General features: G+C 38.3%; 1 protein-coding gene across 2 annotated transcripts in view; it reads right to left on the reverse strand.

Moving 5' to 3' along the window:
* OXR1 (oxidation resistance 1) overlaps window positions 1–15,185 on the reverse strand; it is a 364,732-nt gene that overhangs the window by 219,195 nt on the left and 130,352 nt on the right. For both annotated transcript variants that reach the window (XM_030304531.1, XM_032591945.1), the window contains exon 2: window positions 3,459–3,655. In XM_030304531.1, coding sequence (XP_030160391.1) covers window positions 3,459–3,655 — 197 coding nt within the window. The remainder of the gene's footprint in view (window positions 1–3,458; window positions 3,656–15,185) is intronic.

Consider the following 15,185-nt stretch of genomic DNA (forward strand, 5'->3'; position numbering starts at 1 on the left):
TTTATGTGAAGATATGTGGGGGGCTGGGCCCCAGTGCCAGGCTGAGACCGGGTCGAGCAATGTTCCCGGTTGACTCAAGCCAACCCGGTGGTTCCCCCTCCCATTCATGTGGGAGGCCGAGCCCCGGCGCCAGGCTGAGACTGGGTCGAGCAACGTTTCCTGTTGACTCAAGCCAACCCAGTGGTTCCCCCTCCCATTCCCCCAGTTTCAAGGGCATACGAAAGCCTTGTCAAGGCTGAGAAAGTTAATTCCTGAAGCCTGTGGTCTGCAGGTGTTGGCAGTAATGCTACCTCCCTTTTTCTACCCCGAGTCAGATAGAAACAAACATGGGAATTGTGTTTTGCTAGCAATCTTATCAACAAGGTCTTGTGACCCGTCTAGAAAATGCACAAGAAACACAGAACTAAATGTTTTGGTTGGCAGCGATTACGTGAAACCTGTTTATTCTTAGAATGGCCTGACCCATAAGAGTCTGGATATAACAGATTGTGTACAGCAACAATAAAGCCGTCACTTGGGCCATCAGCCCACGGGACCCTCCTGTTCCCAAACTCTCTCTTTTTTCTTGCATTCCCCTACCCTCAGGACCCTGACCTCGGTGTTTGTCGTGCCGGTCGCGACAAAGATTCATATATTTTACATCAATAGAGAATAGCTTTTCCCCTACTTAATACAAAATGATGAATTGTTATTATACTTCTTATAAGAAGGGTTAATTCTCTTATAAAAAATGAGTTTATGCTGTGTCATTTTTTTTTGCTGCTATATTAGGTTTAATATGTTTCTATTGTTAGGAATAATTGAGGACCTGAAACTATTGTCTACACAAGACTAGAATATCTTTCTTAGAGTTCTCACAACAGAAAATAGATCCTATACATCAGTTCATGAAGGATAACAGCTGTGAGGTCAAAACTAATTTCTAGAGAAACCCACTGTACCACCCACCCACTAAAAGACATTTAAATAACTTCAAAATTTTCTATTTTTTTAATTTTAAAATTCTTTAATCGCCAGAATCATCACTTGCAATTAAATATAGTATTTCACTTAAATACAGTACTGCTTTCACTGCAAAATTTAAATGTAGTACTCAACTTGGCCACATGAGGGCTCCTAGGTTTTGTTTTGTTTTTGTTTTTTTTTTTTTTTCAGTTCTGTGAACCATAAATTGAGACATCGAAAGATAGCTTTCAATGAAAGGGCACATTGGCTGGCGGATGCGTTAGTTGGCATGGTTTCCTTAAATGAGATTATCTGAGAATTGAAGTAAAAACATTACCCCACTGTATTACCCATAGAAACTCCTTTGGCTCACCTCTGCAGGTATCCTTCTGAATAACACAGAAGCCGATTCTGAAGTGTCACAAGGTTAATTTCATTTGCAGAGTCTGCTATCTTACTCATGGCTCCTTAACTTTTCTCAGGCTCTATCCCTCATCTATAAAAATAAAGAGTATAACACCTACCTAACAATCTTCACTTGTACCTGGTATATGGCATTACCAATTAGTGGTAGTTTTAGTTGTTGTTATTACTAACACATGTATTAAGGAATACTGAAATATACTTGTTTTGTGAAATAATCTTTCAATACAAATGATCACATAGTTGCTAATATTTCGGCCTTGAAAATAATAGCTGTGGGTCCAAATTAGTAGAAGGGTTATATGAACACATTGTTTATAATTCAGATATCTGTTCTAACATAATAGACATGCCATTGGCATTGATTATGAATCAAATTGTTGAAAATCCAATAATTAAATATTCATTAGTGGTAGGGCTATTTAAAAATCATTCACAGTTCATCTTTCTGAAATCCAAACTCACCATTTTGACTTCTATTTTCTAGGTTTGTCTCTTTATTCATGTGGCCAAACTGGTCATTGTTTCTCCCTCATTTTCTCATCTTTAAGGCATATTTGGTTTATATAATAAACTTTATTTTCTGAAGGCAAAATACTGTTTCTTCTTATCCAGTTAATAAGTCAGAAAAGCAATAGAAGGTGGTGGGCATGTTGAAGGATGGGAAGAGGGGACATTGGAAAATAGAGACGCAGTAAACTTTACGGGCTTTTCTAGTTGACTGATTTTTAGAAACATGCTACTGTAAGTTTTAAAAATGTAAACATGCACTTGTTGCCACTGTCTTATATCAATTCTTGTTACTTGACTACTGTTATCCTCAAAGACACCATGCCTGCTATCTCTTGAAAAATAAGACTCGAACATCTTCATCTGAGAATAGGGCACTTGAGAGTAGATACAGGAAGAGGACATAGAGTGGTAGAAGGGGAAAGCATGGTTTTAGTTGCCATATCCTGAAATAGTACTAGACCAACACAGAAGCATGTCTTCAAGCTTGAAGGATACAACCTAACCCAAAGACATAGGAAAGTGACTTGATAAAGTCACCCAGAAAATTGATGTGGGAGTCAGAACTAGAATCTGGTCTTCTGGTTGTGATCTCTAGAGAAGAACCCTGAAGTATCTGAGAAAAACATTTCAAACATCCCATATTGGGGTAGTTAGGGTGGTGCATACCAAATAAAATGTGACCCCTTTGATGTAGCTTTGGTAAACCCATTAAGCCATAGTTTCTACTTCTAAGGCTTTGGATATGACCAAATATCTCTAGAATGAAATAATAAAGCAAGGCCAAGCATCCACCTCCTCTTCCTGGGTAGATTTATCTCCCCTATGCATCATCCTCTACCATATATGATATACTGAGCAACTTTTGTCTCAAATAGACCTAAAACACTGAAAATTGTTATTAGAAAGCAAGGACAAAGACATAATGGACAAATATTGGTATATAAAAGTTGATAATTCAACTTATTTACTTAAAATCCCAATTAAGTGATAAAGTTCAAAATTACAGGATATTATTTTATCCAGGAAAACAGGCCCATAATGCCTGCAAGACTCTACCCATAGCTGACGGCTTTCTTAGATGATGGGTTCTATATAGGATTCAGTCCCTCCAAAGTGAAGTACTGTGCAAGGCCAATTTGCCTTCCCTCAGACTCTGTTTTCCTAATGGCTTTGTTAGTCACAGGGTGACATCAACCACTGCCTTAACAACCTGACAGAACAGGGTCAGGGACTTGAGTGCCTGGAGGGAAAATGAAACGAACAAAATCAAACAAAAAATGGCTCCAGCTGAAAAATGGCAAAAATGAAAATGGTAGCACATAAGCTTAAAAATTGGAAAACTGTATGTACATAAAATTAACTCCTCTCAAGCGAGGCTATGGAAGGTCCTTAAGCCTCCTCTCTTATTTCAATCTGTTGAAGGTTTTCAGTGTTTTTCAATTTCCACATTCAATGGAAATGACCACACAAACCATCAGAACGATATACGCTCATATAAACAAGCACAGACGCACGCGTTCACAGTGCTGTTCAGACACACGTCACCTATTCACATGCATGGAATGTCTGGTGCTCACCAATGGTGTAGAACCTCTTCAGTTCACTCCTCCGAGAAGGATGCTTCTGGGTGTTGGCCGCATTGTTCTGCTCTTCTTCAATGATGGGTGTCTTGGGTGCGGGGGGCTTACTCGCTTGCGGCATTGGCTTTCCTGCACCAGCCAGAGGGTTGAACCCTGGAGCGGTAATATCCACCGACTGGGACTTTTTCTTCAACCTACAGGTAAAGAATACCACAGGCTGTGATTACCGACCCAGCAGACACTTGTTTCAACTTTATCTCCATCATAATTCTTTTTTTTTTTCTAATATGAAATTTATTGTCAAAATGGCTTCCATACAACACCCAGTGCTCATCCCAACAGGTGCCCTCCTCAATGCATAATTCTTTTTTCAACAACTGAGTTAATATCAGCCCAGAAACAGAAGAAGATTTATTCAGAAATTATAGACTTTCCCTATAGTATTTTAAATTCTTCAAATATTTGTGAAACTAGTTGGGGAAAAAAAAATCTACCTAATCATTTTTAAAGGTTTCATTAAAAGGTATTAGAATGCAGATGCGAAAGGACTTTTATTTTTCCTAATAGCAAACTAAAATGTGGTGTTGGACAAAGATAATGCATTTGGCTATTGCTTTTAGTTTTGAAAGGAGTATTTTTAAAGCTATAGTAAAACACTAGTTAGAAATAAATAATTGCAACCCAGAAAAAGATAATGAAATGACTATTTGGGTAACTAGATGCTGTCAGTGTTTTTCTGTTTAATCTGTAATAGCATCTTAGCTGTAAAAATTACAGAGTTCACATTATTTCTGCAGACACTGTCATGCATTGTTCACTTCTACATTTTAGAGAGCTGACATCAGAACTAACATGGAAAGCAAAGAGGTATCCGTAAAACATTTTCCCCACTCATGCATATAGAATGTTTCTCTTGATATAAAAATTCCTGATAAACGATAGGAGTTAAATTCAAATACTTCAAGCTACACAATTTTATATTTGTAATTGTAACTGAACCCTAAGCCTAGCTTACTCTTGGCTCCTGGTACTTCCAGAGGCTACTGTTAAGTGTCATTTTTCAAGTCTAAATTCCCTACAGAAAACAAGTTGGCAGTTTTCTTTTCTTTTTAATTTTTTAAATGTTTGCCTATTTTGAGAGAGAGAGAGAGAGAGAGAGAGCAAGTGCACACAAGAGGGGGAGGGGCAGAGAGCGAGGGAGACACAGAATCTGAAGCAGCCTCCAGACTGTGAGCTGTCAGCACAGAGCCCAGTGTGGGACTCAAACTCGTGAACCATGAGATCAAGAACTGAGCCCAAGTCAGATGCTCAACTGACTGAGCCACCCAGGTGCCCCAGCAGTTTTCTTTATCAGTTAAATAATCACACCTGAAAATTTGTAATTTCCTAAAGGTTTCCTACATCCTCATACATCTAGGCTTTATTTAGTTTTTTTTTTTCAGTACATTCTTCTATAGTCAGTCCTACTGTCAGATCCTGCTCATGTTTCCAGACTCAGCTTAAAAATGGCCTCCTCTGGGAAGCTTCCCATGACATGGACCTTGGTAATCTCACATCATTCCACAGAGGGAGTTATTCATTATTAACTCTCAAGAAGCTTCCATTAAATTGAACTTACCAGAGCAGAGGATTTGTTAAAGGAATAAATGTATCAATTAGTAAAAGATTCATTAATGAAAGCAGTGTTTATTAAATTTTGGTAGTTTCACCATCATCCGTATGATTTCTGCCATTCCCACATACCACCTACTTAATATTCATGAAAATTGAACGCTTTATCCAAACTGCCAGGAAATATGTTAAAAAGTGCTCAACAGCATTAGACATGAGAAACATAAATTAAGACCAAATCGCACTCACAGCACACCCATCACAATGGTTACAATGTGAAAGACATGATATTAACTGTGATGGTGAGGAACAACCGGAATTCTCCAACACCTGATGGTGAGAGTGTAAAACGGTACGACCAATTTGGACAAATGTCTGGCAATATCTGCTTAGCTGAAGTATACAGCTTCTGACTCACCAATTCTACTCCTAGGATATGTCCTATACTGCATGTTCACCCAAGGGCACAGTCAAGAATGTTCATGGAGGCACTACTTGTAATAATGCCCCAATATCCAACAAAACCCAAACGTCTACTAACAGAAAAGGGTAAATGAACTGTGATAATACCTGTACAATGAAACTTTATGCAGCAATGGAAATGAATGAACTACAACTACTTGCAACACGTTGGAGAGTTTTCACAAAAATAGTGCTTGGCAAAAGAAGCCTGGTACGAGGGGCATCTGGGTGGCTCAGTCGGTTAAGCATTCCACTTCGGCACAGGTCATGATCCCACAGTCTGTGGGTTTAAGCCCCGCATTGGGCTCTGTGCTGACAGCTCAGAGCCTGAAGCCTGCTTCAGATTCTCCCTGAATCTGGCCATCTCTGGCCATCCCCTGCTCACACTCTGTCTCTCTCTTTCTCAAAAATAAATAAACATTGATTTAAAAAAAAATATTTAATAAAAAAAAGAAGCTTGGTACCAAAGAATACATACTATATGATTCCATTCATATAAAGTTCAAACAGAAGCAAGACCACCCCTGATATTAAAAGTGTGGGTAGGATAACCATTTGGAGTTATTACACTGATAGAGACACAACATGGGGAATATCGTCAATAATGTTGTAATAATGTTGTATGGTGACAGACAGTGACTACACTTATCATGGTGAGCACTGGGTAAGATACAGAATTATTAAATCACTACGTTATGCACCTAAAACTAAATAACACTGTATATCAACCATGCTATGAAAAACTATAATACATTTTTAATGTCAATTTTCTACAGATCATCCTATAAACTTGATTTCACAAATAAATTTCAAATTCACTCTAAAGCAAGTTTTTAGGGGGAGAGGAGTAGGAATTTAAGGGAAAGGTGCTAAATTTTATAGAAGGAAAGCCAGTTATCTCTAGTTCTCAGAAAAGATTATTTTCAAAATGTAAATGTGACAAGTGTTATCTCCAATTCTCATAGACTATTTTTATCACCAGAAACTGTTTATAGTTTACATTCACCTGTTTCATAATTGTTCAGTTACTAAAGTCTCATATTGTAGCATATCAGCAATGACAGCTTATAATTGATACAGTGCTAGATACTATTATTGATGAAGTTTTACATCACTTAAAAATGTCTTAGTGTACCACAAGCCCTTCTTACAGCCTCTTTGGAATGAGCAAAAGGACACAGTTCTGGGTTCCAAAGGCCAAAGGCAAGCAGAAAATAGCCCTGTGGTATTTTCCCTGTTCTTTCCCTGCCCTTCCTCAACAGAGACTCTTCCCAATCAACACTTGAAGGGTGTCATGATCTCATTGTTATTGCTGGAGTCTGGAAAACCGCAAGTAGCTTTGTTGGCTCGCTTAAGAAAAGACTTCCATTTATACATTTTTAGAAAGCAGAACTGTGTGGGTAATTGAATTACCCCTTTCAAGATTCTAAAAATGACTACTGTGATTGGCAAAGAAACCTGCAAACTGCTACCTTCAGTTTCCAAATTTCATGAAGGGAAGCCTTTCTCAATTTTTAACAATGTTCTAAATTAAATGTGTTACACAAATGTAAATAGCATAATGGAATATGTAGGTGTACATGAGATAAAATACTCATTGATATTAAACATTACAAATAGAGAACGAAAATAATCTCTTAATAGGCACCCAAAGAATCTTTGTTTAATGTGCTTCGTACTTCCAAAGGAAAATGAGTGCCGACATCTCAGATGGAGAAAAGGAAATGAGGAAAAGGAGCCATCCTTCTTGGCATGGCTCCCATAGGCAGACTATCTAGTGTTTCATAATCTTTGCCCCTTCTTGTTCCTGTTTTTTAGCAGAAAAGAACTATTCCTGTTTTTCACCACATGTATTCAAATACATTTTTCAGCGAGGTAACAATGTTGGACATTTTTTCTGAGACTCAGTTTTCTCATCTGCAAAATGGGGATAAAAAGGCCCAGAGGACTAAGTAAACACACTGTGAAAGTGCCTAGTGTATCACCTACAGGGGATGTTCTCAATAAATGCAAGTTCCAGTCTCTTTGTAAGAGGACGTAGGGATGAGGGAATTTTGTTCTTCCAACTTTCAAGGGATGCTGTGGAAAATATACAACAGCTTCCCAAGATCCTTCGCTGCTGTACTACTTTAGATAAACACCAAAACTTCAGGGCCTGCACCACCTTTTGTAGGGGGTCTCACCTATTCTGGAGTGTGGATTTGGGGGAAGAAGCAGAAGATAAGAAGAGATTAAGCTACATAGGAGTCCTTTGTGTGCTGTACAATGTGTTATCTCTTTAAATCATTTGGAAGACAGATGAATCCATTGAATAATTCACTTGAGCACATGTATGTTTTAAATCTGTGTGGGTTGACATAAAATAACAAACTCGTAAGCAGAGGTAGAGACCAGAGAACTATGGAAGTAAGGACAAAAACTTGAAAGGAAGTGTGAGGAGGGTTTTTGACCTTCCGATTCCGTAAAAAATAAGATTCAGGCCAATTTCAACTAGTTCTCCCAGGGGCAGATAAAGCCCAGTAGGCCAATGATGAAATGCCAAGTCACAGGAACTAGAGAAAAAAATAAGTGGCAGAAAACTTCTGATACCAACCAATTTAAATTTTTTTAATGTTTATTTTATCTTTGAGAGCGAGAAAGACCGAGTATGAGTAGGGTAGGGGCAGAGAAAGAGGAGACACAGAATTCGAAGCAGGCTCCAAGCCCTGAGCTGTCAGCATGGAGCCTGACGTGGGGCTTGAACCCACAAACCGGGCTCAAACTCATGAACTATGAAATGATGACCTAAGCCAAAGTCAGACACTTACCCAACTGAGCCACCCAGGCTCCCCCAATACCAACCACTTTAAATGGGATTCCCCTACCCTCATAGTAATCAACTAAATTTATTCTTACATAATTTATTTCTACTTTACTAGAAGCATAAGAAATCTTCCATGCATCTTCCAAATCACTAAGTAGCATGCATGCATCTTTTGGCTTAAATGAGGTAAGGGACACCCCAAAGCCCAGGGCTTGCATCAACAGTAACTATAAGTGGCTTTATGTTGACCGGCTCCCAAGGACCTGGGTCAGTTCTCTATTTGAATGGCTTTACCCATGGAGACACCCTCTCTAAGCTTCTTTACCTTTACCCCTTAATTACTATTATTTGTCACTTGCCACAAGCTTTTGGTCATACCTTTCCTTTTCCTCTCACATTGTAGGGTTTTCATCTACTGTCACTACGCTTCTATCATCTCCCATTCAGGTCATAGCCAAGCAATGCTAGTCATCTTTCTATATCTTCCATGCTCTGCACTTTTTAACAGTTTTGTTATTTTGTCTAAACACTACATGATAAAACTCTACCGTAAGCCTAAACTAAATCCCGCTATGATTTAAATGCATAAGGAAAAAAAATGGTTTCATTTAGTTTGGATTCTTAACTGGAGTTACATCTTCCATCAAGTGGAATTCAAATTGTACCTTTATTATAACTAATTGGATATGTTCCTGAGTTCTGTAGCTATCTGGAAAAAAATAATGTTCTATTATACACCTAGTAAAGTCATAGGATGCCCTGGGGTACTGTAGCAACTGTTGAGAAAATCTAGTGTAGTATAATGAGAATATTTCCTAGGTCACAGGAATTTAAAGTGGTATAACATTAGAATATAAAAGCCACATTTGCATATATCTGACTCTGTGCCTGGAGAATAATAGCTGAGTGGCTAAGACTATGGACAGGGAGAGGTGGGGGCAGATTCCCTGGAACTGAATGTCTAATCCGGTATTTACGAGTTTGCATCCTTGGGAAATTTTCTTAACCTCTCCTTGCCTTGGCCCTCTCATATGTAAATTGGAGGTATTAATAACACCTGTGTCATAAAATTGACACGAGGGTTAAATTAATATTTATAAAAGTACTTAACATATAGTATTATTATTTGCTTTAAACAAAAACACAAGCAAACATAAACAGTCACTAAGCATTTATAATGGACAGGACACAGGCCATACATAATTTCACTTACTGATCACAATAAACCTATGAGGTAGTATCATACTGTTTATTTGTAGAGGGGGCAGCTGAGGTTTAGAGAAAGAGATAGGTCTAGAAAGTAGGGATGCTGGAATCCAACCAGGACATTATGACCAAAAGGCCACACTTTGGAATCAGGAGATAGTGATAAATTTCAGCAGTGACATTTATCAGCCATGGGACTTTTGGCAAGGACCTGGACTTTCTAGGCCTCTTATTTTCTTACCCATAATGGTGGAAATCATGCTATCTGCCGACTTTACCCAAGAGAGTTATTGTGGGCAGAAAATGTGTTAACTTAAGTGAAAGCACTTTGTAAAATTCCAGAAATCTACAGTACTAGTAGTAGCTATACAAATTCACTCTTTGCCACGTCAATTTGTTGTATACTAACAAAATGTACATAAATACATGCATGAATGTAAATGGCTATGCCCCCAAAACCCAACATTTGTAATCCTTTCCAGTAATTTCCAGCAAGAAGACCATCTGTGGTTTGTACAACTCATTACTGTTAGCAAAGCTGTCTCCTTGCTTTCTAAAAGAGCTAGTGTAAGGATATTTTTTAAAGTAGTAAAGCTGCTGAGAATGCAGATTTTTTCCAAGTTGGATACTGTGGCTGCGGCAAAAATCTCAAGTCACTCAAAGAGAGCTTTTGAGAGCAAATGCCTAAAAAAATTTCACATTTCAAAATTAAGGCCTTTTGTTACCCCTCCTGTATAGTCTGACTACAAATCAGCAGCTAAAAACAAACCACACAATCAGCAAAAACCAAGCATACTCAGAAGTCCAACTAGAAAAAAAATGGCAGATTAGAAACCTTTGCATTAAAACAAACAACCCCCCCAATCCATTAAGATATAGAATATGCCAATTACAGCCTGATTTATAACTGCTGTACTCATACTATTCTTAGTGGCCCCCACACACGAGGACTGAAGCAGAAAATCTCATTAATGTGGAATCAGGAATTACACAATCTTCTTTTGCAATTCTAAACCAGTGCAAAATGTTTCAATAGAAGTATTCTTTGGGAGTGTAAATTGGTATTAAACAGTTAATGGGACACCAAAACTAGATACCTTGTTATAAAAAGACATGTTTCTAGATCTGTATTCATCCTAAGAAATTTATGCTTTCCTTTTTGGAAATACAGAGAACAGAGAGTACAAGAATTAAGCCGCAGGTGCAATGGTATGTAGGAATGGTTTGCTAGAAAGTCTCTTGTTAAATGCAGTTGAATTCAACTCTGTGAAGGGTAAGGACAGTGTACTATGAGTTGTGTAGAAGCATACATGAATCCATTGCTATTATACCTAATTTTATGCTAAAAATACTAGAAATTAAATCCCAAACCAATCTGCCTCTCCAGAGTTTCATAAGCCCTAACATAAAAGGTGAACATTTCTTACTGACCTTTAATGAAAAACACATCCAAATCCTCCAAGTTTGCCAGCTGGTTTATTTATATCCCTACATTTCACCAGCTGAGAGAAAAGAGGTAACAAAGAAGCATGTTCTATTAGGAGTCTTTACCACCAGATTAACTTAACTCCTACATTTGCAGAAGCTCTAGTCTGTTCATCAGTTTATTCCTAGGATTTAGCACAGTTCTTGGCATACAGTAGGCAATAAGTAAACAGATAACTGAATGAATGAATGGTCTCATCCTGGGGCGGGGGGGGGGGGGACGGGAAACACGATAATACAAAAAGACAAGAAAGTTCACATATACAAGCCTGTGAAAATAAACGAAAAGAGTAAGACTTTGGAAAATTTGGGAGCAGATACAATGACCAATTTAATACATTCATATAACACAGCCTTCTCCTCACCCCATTATGGGAAAGTTTTTGAGCTTAGAGAAAGGAAATCATTTCATCTTCATTATCAATACTAAGACAAATCTGAACAATATTTCAATTCTTTATTCACTAAAACCAGTCTTGTAATTTGTAAGAAGACACTCTGCACTTTGACAAATTGACATCCTTCTTAATGAGTGCTCCAAAAACATTAAGTGGATATTTCATCCTTCTACAAAACTTTCAGTGGTGGCGAGGAGGAGAGGAAGGAAGAAGGGCTCTGGAATCAAGGAACTGGGTTCAAGTTCAGGATATACTGTTTTTAAACAACCTAAAGATGAAGCATTTTACTTTTATTGAAATATCCACTTAATGTTTTTGGAGCACTCATTAAGAGTTTTGCCTATCATGTTTCTACTACGAAATTTCAAAGCACTAAGTTAATCATAGTAACACTTTTGTGAGTTTCCCTTTCCATGTACTTTCCAATTATACCACTATATTACAAGCATTCACCTTGAAATTACACGAATTGCCAATTTATTTCAGTTTTTGCCCTGGAACTTCAAAGCCTTTCAACTGGAAAATCCTGAAAGTACAAACACATTATGCAAATCCAAAGATGAGGGCTTGAAGGATTTGGAAGTCAAATTCTTGTAAATGTTAAACAGCCCTCTACAATAACTCACAGAGATGAAATTTAATTTCATTACCTTTGATGAAATGATTTGTAACGTGCTATTGCCACATTGAATGCATTCTGTTTATTTATTTTAGGAAGAAGAAACCAGAATAAATAAGACTATCTTAAGACATAGGCTTCTACCCAACATTACTGATTAAAGGAATCTATTTTCAACAGGGCCTATTACAGACTATCTGTACAAAACAGTTTATATGGACCAGCTGATTAAAATATAGTTTTGCTTACGCACAACATAAGGCAACCCTGAACTTAATCAAGATAGCTTCTGCAGGTAATGATAATCTGGGCCAAAGCCCAGTGGTTTATAGATAAAATGCCAATTTAGCACAATAATCTCCCATCCTAATTTCCTCAAATGAAGACACAAGGATCAGGAAATGAATGTATAGAAAAAATGCAGGACTTGTATTTACATGTTAATTCAGGATCTTGATGGAAAACATCACTCTGGTTAATCCATTGCTTCTTTACCTCTTTAAATTAGATCATCCTTTGATAGATTAAAAAAAAAATCTATGTCATCCTAAATGTTTTCAAATGCAAATGATGTTTTATGGTTTTTAAATGTAAGAATGTATTGCTGACTGTATTATTGATTGAAAACAATTTTTTTTGAAAACTGCTCTTTTTAGATTCTGATTAGTCATCCCAGATACAGCATGCCGTGTCCTCTTCCCCAATTTGAAAATCACTGAAGTATCTGTTGTATGTTTCTTCTGTTCAGATGATAGTAATTCAATACATGAAGGCTATGCAGGGCACTCAGTACAATGGAGTTGGATTTTACACTTTCCTCAGATAAATGTATTATATAACATTTAAAATTACGTTAAAGAAATCACTGTCTTCTTCCCAATGGCACCTCCATCGGGAAAGTGTCTTTCTCCACCATTTTAAATCTTTTCCCCCCATTACAGAAATGAATGTTGTCCTCTTCTTGTTAAAGACAATCTCTTCATGTGTTCTCTGAATCCAACTGCATCCTCTCTATACTCAAGGTTTTAATGTACTAACCACTCTCTTCCCTCTGTGAGTCCTGAACCAGCTGAGGAACAGGTACAGGTGTCAAGGACCCCTCCACAGGTGGGCACCTTGGAGAAGCAGTGCCCTGGTGAGGCTGACCCATGGGCAGCAGGAGTTCAGAGAATACCACAAGCATCAGGTCCCAAAGAGGGGAGGCGGTGGAGGCTGGGCCATCGTCCTTTCCACAATCTGAGATGTCACTCTTCTGCCTTTGGGGAGGCGTAGGCATAGAGAGCCAAAGCTCTCTTTTAAATTCTTTAGAAAACAAGGAAATGTCTTTTTCTTTTTTCTGCCTGAAGAAAGGGATGCAGAAAAGGAAGGAAATGTTCCTCCTATGTCACTTTCTCAAGGCTTTACTCATGGGTTACCTGCTTCCTGCTCTAGTCATTCATCTCGCCCTCTTTGCTAAGCCATCCCCACCATTATTCAACCAGGGGCTAACATCTCCCATCCCTTCAAGTCCTTTTCTTTCTAAAGCTACCATCCCACTTCTTGGTTTCTCTTCCCCTTTGCAGCACTCAGCATCATCTCCCATCCATTGTGCTACACCATCTTCCTGGCACCACCACTTTTGGAATATGACTCATTTAGGTATTCAGTCCGTTCAGGTGGTCAAATTCAAATGACTTTTTGGGTTTTCATTTTAGTTTTGGGATGTATTTGAGGAGGTGGATAGCACAGAGGTTAAGGCCATGGACTGGGGCGTTAGAATGCCTGGCTCTCACACTAGGCTCCTTACTATGGAATCCTGGACCAACTATTTAATCTCTTTCTTGCTTCCTCATTTGTAAAATGGACTCAATAACAGCATTTACCTCAAAGGGTTTTTAAAAAGATAACACTATCCATATAAATATTCAGCATGATGCATACTGGTATATATGCATACTCAACTTTCTTTTTTACAGTTCCTCTATCTTGAAACATTCTAGTTTATATTCCTTGACAGACAATTCTTCTAATATTCCTTTTTTTCATTTTTCCTTAAAGAGTCTCTGTTTTTTCCTATTCAACCCTAAATTACGGACTACCCTGAGGCCTAATGGAGTTGGGCCTCCCGGGACTATATTTTTACTATCTCCCTACGTATTTGCATCCATTCCCTTGAGATGAAATAGTTATATGATGAAAACTTCCGTATCTTTATCTCCAACCCAAACTTTACCCAGAATTGCAAACTTAAATACACAACTAGCTTCTTGGCATTATCCATTACCTGTGGTGTGTCTGTGAACAAATTCTTGATTCCTAAACTCACCCCAACCTTCCTTCCTTCTCATCTTCTCTATGTCTGTCAATGGCATCACCACCACCATGAAGTTCCTTAAGCCAGAAACTCAGAAGTTATAATTGATCCCTACCTCTGCAACACTCTCCACTTCTAATTCATCAATAAATTCTCTCTATTCTGCCTCTAACTTCTTTTTATTTTTTCTGCCTTCAAGTTCTATATTAAATCTCTCCACTCTTCACCATCTCTTTAGTCAGCCCTCTTCTGGATTACTGCTGAAGCCTCCATATTGGTCTCCCAGTAGGACTTTCCTCTCCTGCTACTTTTTCTTCTTAAAGCAACCATATCAAGCATTTTTAAAAATTTTTAAAAATGTTTATTTAATTTTGAGAGAGAGAGACAGAGCTCGAGGGGAGAGGCGCAGACAGAGAGGGAACTACAGAATTCGAAGCAGGCTCCAGGCTCTGAGCTGTCAGCACAGAGCCCGACGCGGGGCTCGAACTCACAAACTGCGAGATCATGACCTGAGCTGAAGTCGGACACTTAACTGACTGAGCTACCCAGGGACTCCCATAACAAGCATTTTTAAGCATAAAATTTTAAACAGATCATTCTCCTCCAAAAAAATATGGCTTCCCATTGTGGCTGGTTAAATTTGTTAGCTTCTTTCTATGGCCCATCAGGTCCCACATGTGTCTATCTCCTACTTCACCTCGGGCTATTCATCATCAGAGCCTAGTCTATTTCTTGCTCAGGCTCTAGTCATTTTGGTATCCTTCAAGCTTCCCAAACATGTCAAGCTCTCTCCATCTTCAAGGTCCTTGCACATGGTATCCCCTTCAGCTGGAAGAATTGCTGGTTC

Source organism: Lynx canadensis, chromosome F2 (assembly GCF_007474595.2).
Source record: "Lynx canadensis isolate LIC74 chromosome F2, mLynCan4.pri.v2, whole genome shotgun sequence".
Classification (NCBI taxonomy): Eukaryota; Metazoa; Chordata; class Mammalia; order Carnivora; family Felidae; genus Lynx; species Lynx canadensis.